The following is a 22423-nucleotide window of genomic DNA, read 5'->3' as shown; positions in this document are numbered from 1 at the left end:
ATTTTTCTTGTTTCTTGAGGTAGGCTTGTATTGCTATAAACTTCCCTCTTAGAACTGCTTTTGCTGCATCCCATAGGTTTTGGATCGTCGTGTTCTCATTGTCATTTGTCTCTAGGTATTTTTTGATTTCCTCTTTGATTTCTTCAGTGATCTCTTGGTTATTTAGTAACGTATTGTTTAGCCTCCATGTGTTTGTGCTTTTTACGTTTTTTTCCCTGTAATTCATTTCTAATCTCCTAGTGTTTTGGTCAGAAAAGATGCTTGATATGATTTCCGTTTTCTTAAATTTACCAAGGCTTGATTTGTGACCCAAGATGTGATCTCTCCTGGAGCTTGTTCCGTGTGCACTTGAGAAGAAAGTGTAATCTGCTGTTTTTGGATGGAATGTCCTATAAATATCAATTAAATCTATCTGGTCTGTTGTGTCATTTAAAGTTTGTGTTTCCTTATTAATTTTCTGTCTGGATGATCTGTCCATTGGTGTAAATGAGGTGTTAAAGTCCCCCACTATTATTGTATTACTGTCAATGTCCTCTTTTAGAGCTGTTAGCAGTTGCCTTATGTATTGAGGTGCTCCTGTGTTGGGTACACATATGTTTATAATTGTTATATCCTCTTCTTGGATTGGTCCCTTGATCATTATATAGTGTCCTTCCTTGTCTCTTGTAACATTCTTTATTTTAAAGTCTGTTTTATCTGATATGAGTATTGCTACTCCAGCTTTCTTTTGATTTCCATTTGCATGGAATATCTTTTTCCATCCCCTCACTTTCAGTCTGTATGTGTCCCTAGGTCTGAAGTGGGTCTCTTGCAGACAGCGTATAGATGGGTCTTGTTTTTGTATCCATTCAGCAAGCCTGTGTCTTTTAGTTGGAGCATTTAATCCATTCATGTTTAAGGTAATTATTGATATGTATGTTCCTATTACCATTTTCTTAATTGTTATGGGTTTGTTTTTGTAGGTCTTTTCTCCTCTTGTGTTTCCCACTTAGAGAAGTTCCTTTAGCATTTGTTGTAGAGCTGGTTTTGTGGTGCTGAATTCTCTTAGCTTTTGCTTGTCTGTAGAGCTTTTGATTTCTCCATCAAATCTGAATGAGATCCTTGCCGGGTAGAGTAATCTTTTTTTTTTTTAAGCATCTTTATTGGTGTATAATTGCTTTACAATGGTGTGTTAGTTTCTGCTTTATAACAAACTGAATCAGCTGTACATATACATATATCCCCATATCCCCTCCCTCTTGCGTCTCCCTCCCACCCTCCTTATCCCATCCCTCTAGGTAGCTGCAAAGCACAGAGCTGATCTCCCTGTGCCATGCAGCTGCTTCCCACTAGCTACCTGTTTTACATTTGATAGTGTATATATGTCAATGCTACTCTCTCACTTCGTCCCACCTTACCCTTTCCCGCTCCGTGTCCTCAAGTCCATTCTCTACGTCTGTGTCTTTATTTCTGTCCTGCCCCTGGGTTCATCAGAACAATTTTTTTTTACATTCCATATATATGTGTTAGCATAAGGTATTTGTTTTTCTCTTTTTGACTTAACTTCACTCTGTATGACAGACTCTAGGTCCATCCACCTCATTACAAATAACTCAATTTCGTATCTTTTTATGGCTGAGTAATATTCCATTGTATATATGTGCAACATCTTCTTTATCCATTCATCTGTCAGTGGACACTTAGGTTGCTTCCATGTCCTGGCTGTTGTAAATAGTGCTGCAGTGAACATTGGGGTGCATGTGTCTTTTTGAATTATGGTTTTCTCAGGGTATATGCCCAGTAGTGGGATTGCTGGGTCATATGGTAGTTCTATTTGTAGTTTTTTAAGGAACCTCCATACTGTTCTCCATAGTGGCTGTATCAATTTACATTCCCACTAACAGTGTAAGAGGGTTCCCTTTTCTCCGCACCCTCTCCAGCATTTGTTGTTTGTAGATTTTCTGATGATGCCCATTCTGACTGGTGTGAGGTGATACCTCCTTGTAGTTTTGATTTGCATTTCTCTAATAATTTAAAATATTTTCTTGGCCGCACCACACAGCATGTGGGATCTTAGACCAGGGATTGAACCCACACCCCCTGCATTGGAAGCACAGAGTCTTAACCACTGGACTGCCAGGGTAGTCCCCATCTCAAGTTTTAGAACACAGCTTTACCATCCTTTAAGTTGTCACGCCTTTTCTCATTTTATTTTTATCTTTGAGATTCTCTGCCTCTTTTTTTTATATATATAAATTTATTTATTTATTTATATTTGGCTGCGTTGGGTCTTCGTTGCTGTGCGCGGTCTTTCTTTAGTTGTGTCGAGCAGGGGCTACTCTTTTTTTTTTTTTTTTTTTAGGGGCTACTCTGCATTGCAGTGCGTGGGCTTCTCATTTCGGCGGCTTCTCTTGTTGCGGAGCATGGCCTTGAGGCATGCAGTCTTCAGTAGTTCTGGCATGCGGGCTCTAGTGCGCAGGCTCAGTAGTTGCAGCACGTGGGCTCAGTAGTTGTGGCTCGTGGGCTCTAGACCGCAGGCTCAGTAGTTGTGGTGCACAGGCTTAGTTGCTCCGCAGCATGTGGGATCTTCCCGGACCAGGGCTCGAACCCGTGTCCCCTGCATTGGCAGGCGAATTCTTAACCACTGCGCCACCAGGGAAGCTCCTCTGCCTCTGTTTAAACCTCTATTATCTTCCTCCTTTTTCTCCTGTCAGCCTCTCTCCCTCAACATCTTTCTCTTTTCTGCTGCTCAGGTCCCCCCACCCACAGCGTGGTCTCAGCGTGTTGGATACTGTCTGTTCTGGAAGTCCAGACACCAGGATGGTGAGTGTCTTGACCAGAGGAGGAGATGCTGGCTCTACAGCCCCACAGTGTCTAATTGTGCTGATTTTTTCAAAACACTTTTCCTCATGGTTAACATCAGAGTGTGCTGTTCTTTTCACACTAATAGTTCTGCTCTCCTGAGTAAACCTGAAGCTCCATTTCCCAGAATATCCTCTGTGCCCTTCTCTCTGCTCTCATTCAGGCCCATGTCAGTACAGGAAGGAGGACTTTGAACATGGGAATGCTGGATCTGAAGACACATGTTGAGACAAAGTTGAGGGAAGAACTGAGTCATGGGAGCAAAGCCCAGGCTTCTTTCTCCCCCTTCTTCCCCTAGCATCCCTTTGCCTGGGCTTCCTTCTCTGCCAGGGAACCTTCCCCAGTGTCATCATGGGCTGGAAGAGAACCCATAAAGGTCAAGACGTCAAGTCAGCTTAAACGTTAGATGCTCTGCTTCTCTTCCTCACATGCAGCCAAGTGGGAAAAAAAGATGGGGAGCCATCTTCTTACAACCCAGGACTTTATAAACTGGAAGAGACTTAGAATTCATTGCATTCAGCTCCTTCATATTAAAAGTGAGGAGGCTGTGATTTCTCTACGGTCAGCCAAGACGGTAGACCTAGAACACAGGTCACTGGGCTTCCAGCCCAAAGAGACGCTAGGCCTTTTTCTCCCCTTACTTGAGAGCCGTCAGACCTGCTTACCAGAGGGAGTCTAGGGTATGCCCCGTGAGCTGGGTTTGCTACTGGAAGGAAGCAGCTTCCTCCTCCCTCTGCAGCCTAGGCCTCGAGAGCTGGTTCCAGCCCTTGTTCCCTTAGCCCTGGGGCTCAAGGCAGGACCATGGAAGTAGCTTGGGTAACATTCTTGCCAGGCCCTTGTGACATTAGAGCTAGAGCAAGTGAATGAGACTGGGACGGGAGGAAGTGTGTCCTCTGAGCGGGAGTGGCAAACCCTTTCTGGTCTGGTGCCTCCCTCTGAAGGGAGAGTTGGATTCAGCTGCTGAGTGTCAGAGGAGTGACTGGTCTCACAGAAGCAGAGCGATGAGGAGGGTGAAGTTGGTTAGGAAGTACTCATGGGGGAGATCCTTCTTCTACCCTATTGGTTTCTCTGCTGTTACAGCATCAGGAGTAGGTATCTGAACTGCAAGGACTCTGGGGGTTACAGGGTAGGCAGAAGGGCGGCCAGCTCGATGGTCAGAAACAGGGTGGAGGTGATACCCTTCCTCCTACAGCCTCTTCTTGTCCTCCTCTTGGGGCAGGACCCCTCACCCACACAGCTCATGAAAGACTGACTTCTGGACAGGAGGGTGCGGGCTGTCACCCTGAGTATTGCAGCTGTCCTCTGCACACTCAGGTCTCACGGAGGCCTGAGTGTCTGGAGGCAAGGCCGACTGACATTTTGATATTCCCTTTCATGCCCCATGCTCTTTGCCAGCCCAGAAATGGGTGGAAGCCTCTAGGAGACTGGCCAGGTGGTACCTGGGGCCTGTCCCTTCTGCCACCCACCTGAGGCTTACATGTGTCCCTGATCTGGCCCCAAGTATACTGAGGCAAAAGTATATCTCTCCTTTACCCACAGCTGGCAGTTAGAGCTGTGGAAACTGAAGAGCATGACAGTTTATCATTTTCCTTTTTCCTCATGCCCATTTTTCTTTTTCTTTCTTTTGGCTCCACTGTGCGGCATGTGGGATCTTAGTTCCCCGACCAGGGGTCAAACCCGTGCCCCCTGCAGTGGAAGAGTGGAATCCTAACCACTGGACTGCCAGGGAATTTCCCATTTTTCTTTTCCTCACTTGGCTGCATATGAGGAACAGAATGTTACCTGGCCAGTCAGTCAGAGGCTGCCAGACATACTCATGTGGCTCCAGAAGCCTGAGCATGTTGGGGAAGCAGGTGGGTTGGTCTGCATGTGTTGATCGCTTTCTTTTTCTTTTTTATTTGGTTGTGCTGGGTCTTAGTTGCGGCAGGTGGGCTCCTTATTTGCGGCTCGTGGGCTCCTTAGTTGCAGCAGGCGGGCTCCTTAGTTGCAGCTCGAGGGTGCCTTAGTTGCTGCTTGAGGACTCTTTAGTTGCATCTTGCCGGCTTCTTAGTTGTGGCTTGCTGGCTTCTTAGTTGCGGCATGTGGGCTCCTTAGTTGTGGCATGTGAACTGTTAGTTGCGGCATGCATGTGGGATCTAGTTTCCTGACCAGGGGTCGAACCCGGGCCCCTTGCATTGGGAGCACGGAATGTAAACCACTGTGCCACCAGGGAGGTCCCGATTGCTTTTTCAGGAGGTGCTGAATTGGACTTGGCCAGAAGTGTGGCCATGGGTGAGTGTGGAAGGCCTTGCTTCTCCTTTGTGAGCCCTGTTGGAGACCTCCAAGGGGCCACTATTCTGGAGGTCAACATAAGCCCCTGCCCCGCTGTCAGTGGGCTGGCTCGAGGACCACCTTCCCGTGTTTGTCCTGTTTGACTTCCCGCTGCAGGTCCCTCAGTGTGTGAGGGTTAGGCTGGGTGCCATTGCACAGCCCGGTTCTCATGTCAGGACAGCTCGAGTCACATTGTCTTAGGGGACCCGCCTGCGCACAGTTCTTCAAAGATGGGGAGAGCTGGGGCCTGCCAAAGAGGGTGGGCAGGCCCTCAGACTAATGAGCCCATCAGCATTCCTCACACTGCTGCCTGTACCAGGTAATTGGAGAGGCGAGCGCCTGGGGGAGGAGGAGGGGCAGATCAATCCGGCTCACTTTGGCGATCATGGCAACAAGCAGCAGGGGTTGACAGCTGGTGTGAGCCTGTGTCACTCTGGAGGTGGAGATGCTTAAGCCCACAGTGCGTGTCTAGTGGGAGGCCCATCTGAGACTGCACTGGACTGGTTTGGAGCTGCAGGGGGCCTTGGTTTGTTTGGCTGGGTATGGTTATGAAGTGGGGATGCCTCCGATCCATCCGTGTTCAGGTTCCTGACTTGTGAGTCCAGGTTTGCCACTTTTTATTCTGTCCTTTGCAGAGGAGTTGCCTCTCTTCTGGCTTGACTGGACCAAGGGCCAGGGGCAGAATCCATGTCCCAGCCCTGTTTGGCTGGCCTGGGCTGGCAGCTCTGTCTTGGAGCTGTCCCACCAACAGGCTAGGCTGAGCTGCAGTGTGTTCCCCAGTGATTTCTCCTTTTCTTGGAGACCATAAAAGCCGCAGTGCAGCACAAGCACAGGTATTCCCATGACCTGTTCCAGCTCTAGGTTTGCTTTGTCCATCAGTGGCCCCATTATGCCTGCGTCTCTCCATTTCTCAAATGAGTGACAGGGGCCACAGTGTGTCTGTGGTCTAGATTGGCTGGCCCCTCACAATGGCTCTTTGTGTTCAGGTGGCAGCAGCAAGCCGTGGGGCTTTCTTGAACTGAGAGCCCACAGCTACTGTGGCAACTGTCTAGTCCAGTCACCCTGCATGTCAGCCTCAGTATCAGAGCCCTGAGTTACACAGGCCTGCAGGGAAATGTGGACCAGGCTGCCTGCGTGGGAGGGCTGTTGCTCCTTGCTCTCCCTCACTGCTCTCAGACAGCACGGGATTTATGGGCCCGAACTGCCCTCCTCCTGGAGGCCAGTCGCTTACCAGGAATCACTGGGAGCTGGCCCATTGGTGAGGAGGACCCTGTTAGGTGGCTGTTTAGAAATCTGGGCTTTCTGTGACTTTTTTCCAGTTCAGCTCAGTAAAAGTTGAGATTTGCCTTCCAAAGGGCAGGTAAGGATAACAACTACAAGTAGCTCCACCCCTTCTTCAGGACTCCAGATGAGTCTTTTCCTTGTTTCCTACCCCACCCCACCCACTGCCTCCCGGTACATCGACATCAGTGGGGAAAGGCATGGGGGAAGAGTTGGGGGTCAAGGAAGCCTGACTGGGGGTAGCGATAACTGTGTTAGTGTGTCTGCTGAGTGGGCATGCAGCTACCCCAAATGTGGGCTCTCAGACTTTCCGGAGCCCCTTGGAGAGTGTGTTCAGGGGCTCCTCAAGGTGAAGGGCACCACGGGGTAGAACAGTTAGACCTCTCACCAGACAGGAAGGAGGGTGATAGGACACCTGGCATCCCAGGAGCAGGCTCAGCAGAAGTCCTAGCCACCCACCCTTTGGAGAGTGTCAGAGCCCGTGCCAGAGTGCTCCCAAGAGATGCAGGGACTCGGAGAAGTGCTGCATCTGCCCTCCTTCAGCAGAGTAAGTCAAGGGCCCGGGCATCTGAGCCCCACATGCTGGAAGCAGCTGCAGGAGAGGGCACCCATCAGGTGCCATGCATGGGTTGTTTACTCTCTGAGCCCCTGTCTTCTGAGTGCCTCCTGTATGCCCGGCACCAGGCACTGGTGAATAGCTAAGCATGGTCTAATGGGAACAATAAACTTGAAATTATTCGAATAGTTGCTTAGCACTGGTGGCTAAGAGAGGGAGTGTGAGCAAGTGTCCTTTAACCTGAGAACCTGAGGATTCAGCCAGGTGAAGACAATTTGTGCGGGCTGAGGCCCTGAGACAGACGGCTGTTTGGTGTGTGGCTGAGATGAGGCAGCCGTGGGTGCATGTAGCAGAGCAGGCTTTGTGCTGAGGAAAGAATGTACTAAAACGAGGCTGGCACAGGGTACTGCCAGGAGCCCCTGTGTGGCTTAGAGAGGTCATGCAGACATGAGAAGCACCCCTGAGAAGAGTCCTAATCCCTGCTGGGCTCCCAGGATCCCCCTGCCATCCCAGCAGATGGAGAAATCTAGTTGCCTTGAATTGTTTCCTTTCTCCTCATGGCTGAGAGGCTGAGGCTGAGGCTGATGCAGAGAATGCAGTGATTATTTTGGCCACTTTTTCAGTTGGAAGGGAGGGCAGACCCTGTTTCTAAGGACTAGGAAGTGACTCAGTATGGGCATCCAGTGATGGGAGCTTAAGTCCGGCTCAAGATATGGTGGAAGGTTTGGGTCGTTCTCATTAAATCGCCCTGATGTTATGGTGGTCCTGGTGTAGGTTGGGTGGTCTTGACGGGGGCCACCTCCTTGAACCAGGCTTTGAGTCCAGGGCACCTTTGAAGTTTGCTCCTCAGGGAGGGGGTGGATCCTTCTCCTCCTATCACACTCCTTGTCACTCAGAGAGCAGCCTCTGCTCAGTGGCCTGGGTCAGCACTGGGTGGGAAGGGGAGGCCCGGAATGTTCTACGTGAGAGGAGCCGGGCAGTTCCTCTCTCTAGGGGGAGAGTGCAGGGCGACTGGACAGGTCTGAGTGCTGTGTAGGTGACCTCATCGGGATGTTCAGGGCAATGTTGAGTGTGCTCGCGCTAATGCTTGTCCTTGGCTTCTAGCCCTGGCCCAGTGTGTCCAACCTGGCCAAGGACTTCATTGACCGCCTGCTGACGGTGGACCCCGGCGCCCGTATGACGGCACTGCAGGCCCTGAGGCATCCGTGGGTGGTGAGCATGGCTGCCTCTTCATCTATGAAGAATCTGCACCGCTCCATCTCCCAGAACCTCCTCAAACGCGCCTCCTCGCGCTGCCAGAGCACCAAATCTGCCCAGTCCACGCGTTCCAGCCGCTCTACACGATCCAACAAGTCTCGCCGAGTGCGGGAGCGAGAGCTGCGGGAGCTCAACCTGCGCTACCAGCAGCAGTACAATGGCTGAGCTGGCAGGCTGGGGTGCTGACATGGCATGGCCCCAGCCTGGCCACACATTGCTGTGCCATCTGGGCCCACCGCCCTCTCTAGAGATAGGTCTGTATGGTCAGTGGTAGGTGAATGGCCCCAGCCCCTTCTCTGTGCCTTCAGCAGTCCCCATCTTCACCCTGGGCCTGAGTCTGGTGCGACAGAGTGGAGGGAGCCCTGGGGCATAAGAGCCCCCTGAACGGGGAGCCTGGTCTGGCACTAATGCTCCTTTTGGTGGACAACTGCTCTGGTACATATTGGGGGAAGGGCAGGACCTGGCCTTCAGTCTCCTCACCTCTTGGCTCTTCCCTAGACCAAAGGAGCATGCAGTGCCAGGTAGAGGGTGTCTTGTGGTCCCAGGACTCTTTGGGACAGTTACTTCTGGAATCCCCCCTTTCCTCTACCAAGCCTTCCTGTCTGCCCTCCCCCCGCCCCACATTCCATGGCATCCTGATCCTCATGATTATGCTCCAGTGAGAGGCCCAGGTAGGCCCACAGCTTGTGCCTTGGCTGGACTCTCAGCCCCTGGCTAAGTCTAAACAGCCTCCCACCTCCCAGCCAAGATCTGTCTTCCTTCATGGTGCCCCTGGGGACCCCTCCCGGCCCCAGGACTTGCCAGGATCTCTGGTGGTAGGACCGTGGAATGGTCCTTGGCCCTCTGGACTGTGTGGCCATGTTGGTAGCAGGCTTGCTCCAGGCTTCAGCCTCTCTCTGACTATGAGAGTTCCTGCCCACCAGCCTACTGCACTCAGTGCCTTCTTTACAGAGCCTACTATCACCTCCCTCTCCCCCTTGGATGCCCATTCTATTCCCCAGGTGCCTCCTTCCCAACTGTGCGGGGTTAAAAGGAGCCCCACTGCTGCTACCTGGGGGATGGAGGCACCTGGGCCAAAGCAAAGGGCAGGGGCTTCCGAGGGAGAGCCCCATCAGGATTCCAGTGTCAGCCTGGGTTCCGCCCTTGGTGTTGCCTCTCCCTTCAGGTGCTGCTGTTCCCTCCTCTGCAGCTGCATGAAGGAGCCATCTAGTGTCTGGCATGAGTATGGGCGGCCGAGGAATGAGCACCATGCTCTCCCTTTATCCTCCAAGAGGAAGTCGGAAGGAAGGAGCTGCTGCATTGAGGGAGGGTCCCCGGGGTGCTCAACCCTATCCCCTTCTGCTGAGCTTTTGCGCAGCTCCCCCTGGAACTTAGCCATACTGTGTGACCTGCCTCTGAACCCTCAGTGCCTGGGGCACTGACCTTCTCACGGTGGCCTTGCTCAGTCCAGCCTGTCCCTGCTTCTTTTCACAGCATTACCCTTCCATTCTGGGCCCCGCTGAATCTCCGTCTGGAGGGAGCCCCTCTGAGAGGTGGGTGGAATTGGGTGGCTGCTTTCCCAGAGGTCTGAGCCAGACCATCCCGCGTCAGTCATGGTGCCTCCCCACCACCACAGACGGGGCTGGAACCCAAGCCCTGTCCCTCCACAGCTGCTTTCAGTGGGTGGGAAGGAGCCAGGGCCCAGCTTTAGCCTTAGCTGGACTGCAGGTCCCCTGCCAGCAGGGAGGGTTTGGCTCTTAGTTCCTCCCAGTGGGTTCCCTTGGGCTAGGCCCTCTTCTTTTTGCATGTGCCACCTCCAGTGGGAAACCAAGCCAGAAGAGACCACTCTGGGCCAACTCATTCGTGCCTTGTACACCCCCTCCTCCTGTCTCCAGTTCTCCTAGCACAAGGCAGTGGAAAGCCCAAGCCCCATGGCCTCAGAATTCCCCCTACTTCCCCAAGTGCCTCTGGGGATTTATTTCCTCTTTTGGCCAGGATGGGCCTGGTCCTGAAGGTAGGACGGAGGGAGTTTGGAGACTTGGGCCTTTATGCCATGGACTGTGGATGGAGAATGTGCAGTTATTTATTTTGTGTACTCAAGTTTGTAAATGTATCCTTCGTACTCAATAAACAGGCTGCCTTCCCCAGGGAAAGCTGCCCATTCATTCCAACAGCCCAGTCTCTTGCTGTGGACAAGAGGTTGCCCAGGAGGCGGTGGGGAGATGGGAAGAGCCCAACCTGGTCACGGCTAGTCTAGGAGGATCCTAACTCCTCAACACCTGCCGTGCCAGAAGACAAACTCCGCTTGGGGAATGGGGCCCCCAAGAGCCTCTCTTTTTTTTTTTTTTTTTGCGGTACACAGGCCTCTCACTGTTGTGGTCTCTCCCGTTGCGGAGCACAGGCTCCGGACGTGCAGGCTCAGCGGCCATGGCTCACGGGCCCAGCAGCTCCGAGGCATGTGGGATCTTCCCGGACCGGGGCACGAACCCGCGTCCCCTGCATCGGCAGGCGGACTCTCAACCACTGTGCCACCAGGGAAGCCCTAGCCTCTGCTTTTCCCTGAACCAGGAAGACAGACAGGCATACACAAGAGGACAGAGCCTGGGGTCTTTATTGGACTGAGACGGGGAGAGGGCCTGTGGTGGGCTTGGTTGTAGGCTATGATTGATCCAGGTACTGAACTTGCTAACCTGAGTGTACGTGGCAGGCGCGCACACGTTGCAGTTATTGGCGCCCCAGGAGACAATACCAGTGAGCACCCACATGTCCCCCTTCTGGCAGACAAGCGGGCCTCCACATTCACCCTGATGGAAGGAGGGGAGAAGTCAGTGTGGAGGGTGGGAGTGCCACAGGACAGTGCAGAGGACAGGACAGGGTGCCAGTGCTCACCTGGCACAAGGAGGCCCCGAGGCCCCTGCACAGATCATAGAGTTGGTGATGCGTGAGCCCCAGTATTGCTGGCCACTGACTCACGGTGACCAGGGGCAGAATCACCTGCTGCAGGCGTGCAGGAGTCACACTGCCTGTGGGCCGGGAGTGGGTGGTTAGGTCCCAGATGACTTGTCCCCACCTTGCCCTCCCACCCAGAGTTTTGGCCCAAATTCCTACCCGCACCGCTGAGGCGGCCGCAGCCAGTGGTGACACGTGAGGCCTTCAGGCAGCACCTCATTTGAGGAAGCCAGGCAAACTGGTGAGATGTGTGTTGTGTACTGGGCTGGGGAGGCGAGCTTTAGTAGCATCAGATCGTTGTTCATGGTGGTGGGGTTCCAGAAAGGGTGCGTGATGGCCTGCAGAGCCAGGAAGGGGCCATGCAAGATGGGGATGGGCACAGGCCCCCAGTGTGATGGGTGCTGAGGGGACTAGGCCAGGGCATGCTCCAAATTCCTCACCCCCAGAGCCCACACACCTACACTGCCCACTCTTCCTTCCCCATCTGCAGCCCAGGCACTGACCCGCAAGATGGACAGAACCTGAAAAGGCTCAGCGCTGGATGATAGGTCATACTCGCCCAGGATGACAAAGTGGCAGCCAGGGCTGCAGTGAGAGCGGGGTTGGGCAGCCACAAGGAGGGCAGAGTGACAAGAGAGAGGCCTCCAGGGCAAGGGGGTGGGGAGGTGGGGGCTGGGGGGGGTGCAGGTAGAAGGGAAGCACTCACACAACATTGCAGTGGGCAGCAGTGACCACCCAGGACTGACTGATGAGGGAACCACCGCAGAAGTGGAAGCTGTTGCTGTCCTGGGGTCAGGGGTCAGAAGTGGGGGTGGGCCCAGGCTACACCCAGGCATGAAACACCTGAAACCCTGCCCCATACCCAGGGTGCATGTACCTGCAAGGACACCTGCCAGGGCCACGAGCCCAGCACTGCATTCTCCCCATTGACAATCCTCTGGCTGAAGCTCAGCACCGGTCTGATGGCAGGAACGCCACAACCTGACCATTGGGCTGGTGAGGACCTGCTTCCCACATCCCAGCACACCTCTCCTCTCCTCCTCCTGGGTGCTCCCAGGCTGTGCCCCCCAGAGGGGTCCAAATCAAGAGGGCTCATCACTACCCATTCTCACCCTGAGCACCTCTGGGCCTCTATAGCTATCTCAGTTGCCCCCATCCAACCAGCCCCCAAGTTCTGTTCATTCTTCCTCATCTCTCTCCAACCTATGCCCCACCATTCCCCAACTCCACCCCACCCCCAATCCCAGGCCATTTTTCTCCCTGTCCCCAGGAATATTCCCGTCTCCTTCCTAGCCTCTTCACTCCCTCCAGACCTCAACGGTCCATACCCCACATGCAGCCAGAAGGCTCTTCCTAAACTACACGTCCAACCTTTGCTTCTCAGCTTCCTAAACCCTCCCCGGCTCTTGGGCCCAGCCCAAGCTCCTGTCCCATTTGTGAGACTGGCCCCTGACCCCCTCTTGCCCAGCCTTGCCACATCCTTTCTCCTTTGCCTACTCTGTCCACCTGCTTCCCTTCTAGCCAGCCTGGCCCCTGCCCTGAGCCCCTGAGCAGGAAGCCTGGGCTGCTGCTGGGAGCTGGGTTGCCCTAAGGCTGTTCAGTCAGGGCTGGGCCAGGCCCACTTACCCAAGGAGGAGCCAAGGAGGACCAGGGTAAGGATGAGGCTGAGCAGCAACACTGTGGCAGGCGTGAGGTTGAGAACTGGGCCTGGCTTTATGGTTCTCTTCATCCTTGAGCCAAAGTCCCAGGACTGAGGCCAGGCAGCTGTGGAGGTTCAGCTCCCTGCCATTATTCCTCCTTGCTCTAGGCAGGAGGAGGGTCTCTTTGGGTCAAGGTCCTCCACTCAGGCCTTGACTTATCAGACAGAGCCCAGGTGTGAGGCTCTCACCTCCTCCACCTCCCAAAGCCTGGCCCTGACTGGATCCCTGAACCACCTCACATCCCAAATGTTGAGCACCAGGTACCAAGGACTTGTGGTTAGACTTAACGGTAACCACCTGGTGGCTGGGATCAGGGAAGTCTCCCAGGGCTATCAGGAGCACCAAACTCACAGAAGCCTGCTCAGCACCCAGGGGTGTTCCTGACTGGTAGAGGGAATGTCTACCTGCACCGGCTCTGCTGTGGAAGGGCCAGGGCCAGGACGGGGGTGCTGGCGGGTTGCAAATCCTAACATATCACCTCAGTGATTCCTCTTCAACTTGGAATGGGTGTCACGGTTTGCTCAGGGAGATGCTGACTCTTCCGCCACATGGTGTGTTTGGACCCAAACCTTCATCTGTCTGGCTCCAAAGCCCACACTGTTCGTGATGAGATGATACACCTAGGAGGGGCCTTGTGCACAGGAGGGCAAGGTATGAGCCCTTGGTGACTGGCCGATCCTGGATGGAGATCAGGGGTGGAAGAATGACAGCCATCAAATCTCTGACAGCCTCCAGGCCTTGGGGCTCCCATGGACAAGCCCCTGGTGTCTACAGTCCATTCACTGTAGAGCCCCAAGGTGAGCCTGACCCAAGGGAGAGAAGACACCCCTGTGTGCAAAGTTGCAACAGGTAAGTTGGCTTGCCTCCTTCTAGGGGTGTGAGGGCTTTGGCTGATTCAAGAACACATCAGTCAAAAAAATGAGTTAATTGCTGACTAGAGGGAAGGATAGATACATGGTAAAGCAAATATAACAAAATACAAATTGTAAAGTCTGCAGTGGGTATATAGGTGTTCAACTTTTTTCCAGATTTTATGTTTTAAAATTTTCATAATAAAATACTGAGGGAAAAAGCATAAACGGGGACCCAGGGATGTCCAGCCTGGAGTAGACCCTCCCCAGGGGTTGGGCAGACTCTAACAGTTCCAAAGCTCCAGGGGAGCTCAGCCATTCTCTCCCAAGGCAGGATGCTCCCACTAGCAACCTGCACCTGGGCTGACACTCAGTGGGTGCTCAGCAAAAGTCTGCTGGATAAATGTGTCATATTATCTCTCCCCACATGAGCCCTGTGATCCCTGGCACCCAGAAAACTTGGAGTCAATCCCCTTAGTGACAGCCCAACATGTGCAAACAGAAGCTCAGCATCATGTTAGCACCTCAGGTATGCCTGGTCATCAGAGGGGTTTCACAGGTAAAGGCATTGTAGGGGTGAGGAGTGAGAACTTGCCCTTGGAATCAGGGAGCAGCTCCTCCACCAGCATTTTAGCCATCAGTGGGGATGGGGGCGGTCTGACTGAGAGCTGTGGGCTGTGTCCTTGGCCACTGATGAGCCAGGTAAAGGCTCTATGTGGGGGCAATACATAGGGCCTTTTGGGTTGTACAACAGCCCTCAGTGGACTAGAGGGCAAGAGCAAGGCATGGGAGTGGTAGGGGGAGCCTCTGTAGTGTGGAGAGTCAGGAGGGGGCTTTCCACTTTGAGCCTGTGATACTTCCCAGGGCTGGGGTTCTGGAGGGGTAGATGCCTAAGGTGATGGGTGAAGTGCACCCCTTAGGCTAGGCACTGAAGCCATGGGAGGAAGTGGCCCCTGCAGGGATACCTTAGGTACAGAGCCCTGCTGGCTGCTTGTCCCCCTCCACCCAGGAAGGACACAGCCATCTGTCTAGGTATTTGTGTTTTCTGGGTTTATTCCTCCTTGTTCCAAGCTCTAAGCCTCAGCCTACTTCACTCCACATCCATGGCCTGCACAGTTTCCTCCAGCAGCTCCAGGGTCAGCGGCATCACTGTCTCCGACAGGACAGCTGTGGTCCCAGGGGCAAAGCGGTACTGGCTGGACCTGGGAAGGAGAAAGGATGACCTCATCAAGTGGCCTGTCTTCTCTTTGCAGCCCCCTATTTCCCTTGCTACCACCCCATCCTCCCCTGTGATTCCCCCATCTCCTATGCTCCTACCTCTCTATAGGCTCTGTGGGAGAGCTCAGTGTTCGCAGCAGCTTGGCGCTGGTCCCAGTGATCACACATGCATCCACACTGCCCCCAGAGCCCAAGTCACCCAGGATCCCTGCAGTGATGGCTTCCACCAGCAGCTCCTGCGCTGCCTCCAGCTGTAAAGATGTGTGTGTGTGTGTGTGTGTGAGTCCTGATGGACCCTTTAGTATCACCCTCAGGCTACAGCCTGGAGACTGTTAATCTTGAAGGCTGAACTATTTACCATTTTCTCACACCCAAACTCCTCTCTCTCCCTACATCCCCATCTCCACCCCAGGCTCCTCTACCCTGGTTTCAGTATCCCTCTTTCCAGAGACCCCAATGTTCCCACTGCCCCCATCTTCACAAACTTCTCTGAGTCACACTTGTGGCTCTGCTTCCAGTGGGCTATTCACCCACCCACAATCCCTGGCTCACTGTCTTTTTCTTTCTGGGCCATAAGCACCTATAAAGTGACATATGCCTTCTGCTTCCATCCACCCTAAACAAAATCCAGACTCCAGACCCCACCTGCTGTTCCCTTCTCCCTCAACACCAAATGGCCCTCTCTGAGTTTTGACTTCTGGGACAGTCCAAGCTTTGGCACTGTTGGAATAGCACTTCACCCTCACTCCACTGGACCCTCAGTCTCCACTCAGTCGTCACCTCCGAGAAGCCTAGCTCTAGAGTAGGCCAGGGTACCTCTGCGTTTCCCCAGCTCCCGGGTGTACACTTCCCACCAATGCACACGTAGTGTGTGTGTGGGGGAGATGTCGCTCACCGTCATGTTCGGCTGGAACCGGTCCTCCAGCACTGCCAGGGCCGCATCCTGGCCGGAGCCTGCAGGCAGGAAGGGCATCGGAGGTCAGCCGCGGCCTCCCAGTCGCGGGATAAACGTTGAGGTCCCACGGGCGGGGTTCGCGGGAAGGGGGCGGAAGCGCTCACCCTGGGCCGTGAAGGGCAGACGGCTGTAGGAGCCGTGGGGGTGCACGCAGTAGAGCTGCGGTCCGGTGAAGTCTACGCCGCCCACAATCAGCGAGGCGCCCACGTAGCCCCGGTACCTTTTCGCGGAGTGGGTGCGGTCAGTCGAACGCACAGGAATCTAGGTCCCGCCCCTCCTCCATAACACCCCTGCACCCGAGCCCCGCCCCTTCCCGTGGTCTGGCGCCCCGTGACCAACAGCGTTCCTTCCTGCCACTCTCTTAGCTCCTCTTAGGCCATCCTCTTCCGGTCTCTCGGACCTCGAGGCCCCGCCCTTTCTCCTGTCAAGCCTCCTCTCAGCCCTGCCCTCCCCGCAACTGCCCCTCCCCAGGATCATTTTAGCCCCGCCCCAGCACCGGAAGAGCGTCTGGCGCAAAGCGCGGGTGACCGTGGCCACGCGGGGCTCGCGGCCTGTGGACAGCGCGTGTAGCTCCATGTTAGACGCCGCCATCCGCGTGGTCATCTCTGCGTCCGCGGCAACTCCAGCCCCACAGCAGCTGAAGGCGAAGGGAGGGTTCGTGTGGGCGGGACTATGGATGTTCTGGGACCCGGGATGGGAACGAGGGGGCGGTTCTTGAGGGGGGAACTGGGCGGGGGAATGCTCACTAGATTTTAGGGGCGATGAAGTGGATCTTCTCGCAGCTCTGGTACGCCACGATCGAATCGTTAGTGGCCCGCGTATCCGCGCCCAGGATGACCCCGTCCTGGGGGGGAGGGGGAGGACCCATTGGTTCAGTGCCCACCTCCCATACCCGGCCGCTCCTCTGAGTGTTACAATCCCAACGCCCTACTCACTCGGAACACAAGGCCTGCGATGGTGGTTCCGGTCTTGCGTGCATGAGGGACACGGAGCCCCGGGAGGGAGCGTTCTAAGGCTGCGTTTCTGGAAACGGAGGGGAGAAACCCAGCTTTCAGTTCTTCTGGGACCGTCATCACATCCCCTAACTCCGTCCCGGTTACCCTCACCTTTCGGGTAAGCCTGGGAACCCAAATCGTTCCACACACGTACCTTCCCCCACCCTCGCCCCCAGGAATTTTAAAGACCCTGGGGCTCCCACTCCCGGAAGCCCCCACTGAGGGCGTAGGCAGCTGGGGAACCAACCATCCCCCCACTCACCTCTCGCAGTTTTCGAAGGAGAAGCCCTTTTGGGGTTCTGGCGCTGTCTTCTGCATCTCCGGGTGGGCAGGGGGTCAGAGGAGTGGGATCAACACGGAGGAAGGCCGAAGCCTTGACCTCTCTCGGGCTGCACTACTGAGCTTCCTCCTTTCGCTTTCACCTTCCCTCAGAGCATGCCAGCCCCTTTTTTCTGCATCTTCTCTTTCACTTTCACTTTCAGCTCTGGTCCTAGGCAGCTTGGGAAGGGGGAGATGCCCCTTGCCTGGCTCTCCATGCTGCTCCTGGGCCCTCTGTCTGAACAGAGGGACAGATCCCTCCTCTCTGGCCACCGTCCAGCCTGAGCCCCGAGCTCTGCCCACCCTGACCCCAACTCTAACCTCAGGTCCCAATGTCCTGAGGCTGTCACATTGACCAGGTCTCTGTTATTGTTAGTGGCCTTCCAACAGCATCAGTCACGGCTGCCATTTGTCATTCTCCCAACTCCTGCCTCTCTTTTGCTACCTTTGCCTTCTTCCTAAAACCTCAAACACGGAGGCTCAGTCCTCGGCCAAGGTGATGCTGATCCTTCCGTCTTCCATGTCTCGGATGCTGTCTTCCCTCTCTCAAGAGGGGCACCGTAGGTGTCCATCTGGTGGCTTGTAGGCATGCTGGGCTCTACCCATGGCTAAGCCTTATTTCACATCCCAAATGACCCATTATCCACTTCTTTCTCCTACTTACTGCTTGTTTCAGCTAGCATCCTCTCCCCTGGACACTGCACTGGCCTCTCTGGTTTCCCCACACTTCCTGCCCCTCACCCCCCACCCCCAGGCTACACTCTGACCTGCAGAGAGGGGGCTCTTTTCTAGATTGGAGATCTGGTCACACCTTTTCCCTGGTTAAACCCTGTATCAGCTGCATGCTGCTCTTAGGTTGAAACCAGTCTTTACAGTTACCCTTCTCATTCCATCTGATCTCAGCACAGGCACCACCTCCTCTGGGAAGCCTTCCCTGACCCATAAGAATCACCACCTTGTTCCTCCCTAACCTTTTCTCTCAGATCACTTAGCTCCATTAATTAAATCTTCAATATTGAAATGACCTATTTAGTGGCTGTCACTCTCCTAGATGCTAAACTCTTGTGCTTCTGTCACCCACCTAGCACTCAGAAGTCTCTGTCTAGAGGTGGGGTCTCACCTGCCCTTTTGGGAGCTAGGAGGGGCAGCTCAGATCTTCTCCATCCTGTACCCTAGGCTCCACGTACCCCCATTCTACAGCTGTGTGTGCAGCTCCCTCCAGTCCCCATGCCCAGAGCAGAGGCAGGCACAGAGAGGCTGCTTAAATAGCTCAACCAGAAGAGTGGGAAGCTGTATATCTCAAGGTGCCCAATTCAATCCCAGGCTCTAGCAAAGCTCTTCTTGCCCTGTGCTCCACAAAGCAACAGGTCTGCAGATGAATGAATCCTGGTGTGAGGACCCTAGTGCCTTTCCCTGAACCCATAACACACGTCAGGGGTTATAGCAGCAAAGGAAGGTCTTTATTCAGGGGGCATGGGCCTTGGGCTGGCAGTTGGGGGTACGGCGGTGCTATTTCGGTAGGTACCCAGCAGGATGGCATTGATGTGCTCCAGTGTCTGGTTGCTGAAGACCATATTGAGGTGCTGTACCCCAGGCAGAGGCAGCAGGTGCACAGGCTGCTGTTGGAGGCCCTGCCACTGGGCACAGAGCTCGGTGCTGCGCGTGGCCACAGTGTCATCCCCGTCCTCATAGAGCACACCCACAGGGTCCGTGTAGGGGAAGCCATGGTCAAAGATGTAGGTGCTGGGTGTGGGCAGGCCCACGCCATACAGACAGTATACTTCTACTCCAGGTGCTGGGAGCCCTGCCAGCAGGTCACGTGACTGTAACCACATGTACCAGCCTTCCTCAAAGTGCAGGTCTGTAAAGAAGCGCTGCAAGTCACGGCTTGTGTAGTTGAAGGTGGGGGTGGAAATGAACACGTGGTCCTCGGGCCATGCCTGGCTGGAGGGAAACATCCAGGGGGACGCTGTTGTCATGCGCTGCTCCTCTTTCAGCTTGATGCTGGACATGATTGGGATGCCTTGGTTGTCACCTGTGGACACAGAGCAAGGTAGGGCAGGGAGCCAGTCCTGGCTACCCCCGGCCCACAACTTGCCCCCCAGCCCAAGCTCAGCTGGATGCTCAACTTTGTCTTGCCCACTCCAAACATCAACTCCAAGTCATGGACTAGAACCGGCCTGGCAGTCAGGAGGGGCTCCATGTGTACTTGTTAAGTGAGAAGCCCTAGTGGCACCTCTGTGAGGCAGAGCTCTAGAGCTTCAACAGGAGGGCAGGGAGGGGTTTCCTGTGTGTGTGAACAGTGGGGGATGGTGCTGGCAGTTCTCTCAGGCAAGTGTCTGTCGGCCCCTGTGGCCTGTGCTGCACAGGGCTCAGAGCTGTGTTCTGGGAAGAATGAAATGAGACCAATCTCTGTTTGACACTCATTGATATAGTCTGGGGAGTGTTTCCTTCACTTAAGCTCCTAGGGGTAAGGCCACGTCTGGCTGTGCCCAGAATACAGTGGGTGCTCCGCAGGTGGTAGCTATGCCACTCCTTGGGGAAGGGCAAGAGGGGCTCCCGGGGTCTGGCCCTGGCTTAGGGCAGATCCCTGGGCAAAGGGGCTCCTGGGAGCAGAAGGCAGCCGAAGGCTGAGTGGGTAGGACCTGAGGCTACAAGGAACAGACCTCAGCAATGAGTCAGATTGCTGGGGTTAACTTCCTCTTTGTTTACTTCCCCTTTGTCATCGCTGAGACACTGTCGGGAGACACTCTAATGGTCCAGGCCAGGCTCACTGCTCTCAGAGGGCCAATGAAAGGGGCTGTGCCCCAGAGGTGGTAGACAACACCCCCAGCCTAGCACTGCGAGAAGAAACAGGAGTGAGGGCAGGCCCACGGTCAGCTTCATTCCACCCCCCACCCCTCCCCACGGGACACAAGTGATCAGAGGCCCTCTCACCTGAGGCCAAGATTATCATGGGCTTGATGGAGCCACCCCAGGGAGCCCCAAGAGAGATGAAACCATCGATGAAGCGGTCCTTCCAGGCCTGGGGCTGGCGCAGTAAGAAATAGAGCAAGTGCAGGCAGCCAAGGCTGTGCCCAATGAGGAAGACAGGCCTTCTGTAGGTAGCGTGCATTTCCTCCACTAGCCCAGCAAGCTTCAGGTAGTACTCCTCCTGCTGGCCTGCAGGGGGGGGTGGATGGGTCAGCACAGCTGGGACTAGGGGCCACCTGCCCTGCCCCAAGCCCCCTATGCACAGAGACACTCACTGGGCTCCAGCCGCCAGTCGTAGGGGGCGGCCCGCACCGTCTCATCCCGCACATACCCATTGTTGACCAGGTTCTGAACCAGTGTGTGCATGTAACCTGTGGGCGAGGCAGTGGTACTGGGGGTTCTGGCTGTGGCTCCTTCAAGCCCACCAAGCCTAGAGCCCCACACTTTCCTGCAACACACACACCTGCCAACTTGCTGTTGTCCAGATACTCAACAGAGTAGGTCTTGCCAAAGCCGGGAACACGGATCTGTACACCGGGGGCATTGGATACTCGCCCAGAGCTGCGGTTGTAGACAACCCTGGGGGCAGTGGGACAGTCAGTGGAGCGGCAACCAAGGAGTAGGGTGGGGGGCTAGGCCAGAGGGGATGGCACGAACCTGGTGTTATCGATCCAGCAGTCTACCCCAACGGGTAGGAACATATTGAGATCCAGCCAGATGGTGAAAAAGTCGTCTGTCTTGCGGTAGCACATCCAGTTCACCACATTTGGTTTATCCAGCTTGGCTTCCAGCTGATTCCCCAGGCAGCCAGGCACTGCAGGCACCAGCCTTCACTCTGGATCCCTCCCATTTCCCTGCAGTGGACCCCACCCCGGTCTCACCTCCCCAACACTACAGTGACCAGCCCCGCCCCTTCATCTCCCACACCCTCCACCCCCAGGGATGAAGGACAAGACCCTCTCTTTCTGATCACATCCCCTGCCCCGTCCCCGCAAAGCCCAGGCTCCCCTCGGTCAGGGAAGGTACAGGGGCCAAGGCCACTGACCCCTACCCCCACCAAGCAAACATGTAGCGTGACTCTCCATCACTGCCAAAGTCCAAGGGGAGAACAAATAGTACAAGGGAGTGGGGCCGGGCCTAGGAGTAGGGGCAGGACCTGATGAGCCTCTCCTGCTCACCTGGGCTGGGCACCTTGTCCTTGCCGGGGTGGGGGCTGAGGAAGGAGTGGTGGGGCTTGGACCAGGGTCCGGTGGCTACAGCTGACCACAGCTTGTAATGCCCCGGCCAAGCCCTCAGGCACACCCACCCTCTACTCCACCCACCTCGGGGAGACAACTCCGAGACACGAGAACAGTGTGGTGCGAGAAGGGGTTGATTTCTCTGCAGGACAAGCCTTTGGCCCCTCCAGATGCTGAGGCAGGGATCAGGGCTAATGCAAGGGCAGAAGGGCCTCAGCAGGCTCTGCTACCAGGGGCTGGGGCCCAGGTTCCCCAAGGTCTGCCCTGGTGTATCAGGGGCCTGGTGGGGGCTTACCGAGGATGACGGGCCGTGTGTGGTTACTGAGCTCAGCCTTGGGCGTGGTGTGCGGGGGGAAGAGCACATTGAAGAGCCAGAAGGGGGCGGCGGGGGGAAGCAGCAGCCCCAGCAGCAGCAGGACCCACTGCCACGGGGAGCCGGGCGGCCCCATTCCAGCCCTTGTGCCTAGTGCCCAGTGAAGCAGTCCCGGGCTCGCCTTATCTGGAGTCGGGGTGGGAGGGGCCCCAGGGTCAGTGGGAGGGACAGCCTGGCCAATGGGGGTGGCCAGAGATTTCCGGAAAGGGGCACAGCCTCAGGGAGCCGGCTCTGGGCCTGGGTTCAGTTCCGCCTCCTTCCCTTGGTGCCAGGGGAAACAGAGCCGGGGCAGCGGGAGGCCCAGAAGTACACAATGTTTTATTGAAAAAAGTCAGGCTTCAGCTGGCTGGTTCCATTCAGCTCGGCTTGGTGGGAGTCCCTGCCCACAGTAGCCTGAGTCAGATCTTCCTGCAGGCCGGCTTGGCCAGACCCCTCCCTGGTCGCCCTTCCCCTTCTCTCTGATGGTGACATTCAAACAATAAATATGCAATAAATAGCGCTCCTGGGCCAGCTGCCTTCAAACCCCACATCAGCCCCCACCAGTCTTCTGAGTCAGGACAGGCGTCCTGGGGTGCTGGACAGGAAGTCCCCAAACCTCTCAGGGTCTTGCAGGACCTCGGATCCACCTC

The 22423-nt window shown here is 55.2% G+C and overlaps 4 protein-coding genes across 7 annotated transcripts in view; 1 reads left to right on the top strand and 3 right to left on the bottom strand.

Moving 5' to 3' along the window:
* The window catches only part of PSKH1 (protein serine kinase H1), a 35244-nt gene extending 24606 nt beyond the window's left edge, over positions 1–10638 (top strand). Inside the window, exon 3 of the mRNA XM_079906239.1 lies at positions 8093–10638. Coding sequence (XP_079762365.1) covers positions 8093–8410 — 318 coding nt within the window. The 3' untranslated portion in view covers positions 8411–10638. The remainder of the gene's footprint in view (positions 1–8092) is intronic.
* On the bottom strand, positions 8550–12457 carry CTRL (chymotrypsin like; the record flags this gene model as incomplete). The annotated part of the gene is given in 10 exon segments (XM_079907893.1): positions 8550–8607; positions 10811–11028; positions 11114–11133; positions 11136–11184; positions 11186–11247; positions 11333–11364; positions 11366–11511; positions 11677–11758; positions 11880–11959; positions 12051–12457. Coding segments are annotated over 10 exon segments (966 nt in total). The 5' UTR covers positions 12270–12457.
* Positions 12458–12463: 6 nt separating this feature from the next.
* Positions 12464–17284, bottom strand: PSMB10 (proteasome 20S subunit beta 10). Of its 4 annotated transcripts, none has more exons than XR_013825342.1 (8): positions 17155–17284; positions 16833–16920; positions 16394–16741; positions 16002–16117; positions 15838–15896; positions 15042–15193; positions 13352–14926; positions 12464–12976 (listed from the first exon to the last, which is right to left on the bottom strand). XR_013825342.1 is itself a non-coding variant. In XM_079908068.1 (8 exons), the coding sequence occupies exons 1-8, from the start codon at positions 17208–17210 to the stop codon at positions 14815–14817; spliced, it is 822 nt and encodes a 273-aa protein (XP_079764194.1). In that variant the 5' UTR covers positions 17211–17284; the 3' UTR covers positions 12464–14814. The 4 variants fall into 4 exon arrangements, 3 of the variants coding, with proteins under 3 accessions (XP_079764194.1, XP_079764193.1, XP_079764195.1); XM_079908068.1 differs by having other exon boundaries at positions 12464–14926; positions 16394–16534; positions 16644–16741; XM_079908067.1 differs by having other exon boundaries at positions 12464–14926.
* A 1208-nt stretch (positions 17285–18492) lies between these two features.
* On the bottom strand, positions 18493–21878 carry LCAT (lecithin-cholesterol acyltransferase). The gene is made up of 6 exons (XM_079906402.1): positions 21717–21878; positions 20841–20997; positions 20647–20762; positions 20459–20554; positions 20148–20372; positions 18493–19245 (listed from the first exon to the last, which is right to left on the bottom strand). Exons 1-6 carry the CDS (start codon positions 21868–21870, stop codon positions 18671–18673), a joined length of 1323 nt encoding a protein of 440 aa, XP_079762528.1. The 5' UTR covers positions 21871–21878; the 3' UTR covers positions 18493–18670.
* Between the last annotated feature and the right edge of the window lie 545 nt (positions 21879–22423).

This window comes from Stenella coeruleoalba (assembly GCF_951394435.1).
Source record: "Stenella coeruleoalba genome assembly, chromosome: 20".
In the NCBI taxonomy this organism is placed as follows: Eukaryota; Metazoa; Chordata; class Mammalia; order Artiodactyla; family Delphinidae; genus Stenella; species Stenella coeruleoalba.
Note: the sequence above shows the minus strand (reverse complement) of the source record. Positions and strands in the feature narration are given on the sequence as shown.

Coding starts and splice junctions, on each gene's coding strand:
- PSMB10 (XM_079908067.1), bottom strand. CDS start 16,876: ATGCACGCAAGACCGGAACCACCATCGCAGGCCTTGTGTTCCGA. Junction 16,118..16,393: donor TTGCGCCAGACGCTCTTCCG/GTGCTGGGGCGG, acceptor CTCCGCGAAAAG/GTACCGGGGCTACGTGGGCG. Junction 14,927..15,041: donor CCCACAGAGCCTATAGAGAG/GTAGGAGCATAG, acceptor TCTCCTTCCCAG/GTCCAGCCAGTACCGCTTTG.
- LCAT (XM_079906402.1), bottom strand. CDS start 21,870: ATGGGGCCGCCCGGCTCCCCGTGGCAGTGGGTCCTGCTGCTGCTGGGG. Junction 20,373..20,458: donor CGACTGGCGGCTGGAGCCCA/GTGAGTGTCTCT, acceptor CCCCCCCTGCAG/GCCAGCAGGAGGAGTACTAC. Junction 19,246..20,147: donor CATGATAATCTTGGCCTCAG/GTGAGAGGGCCT, acceptor CTGTGTCCACAG/GTGACAACCAAGGCATCCCA.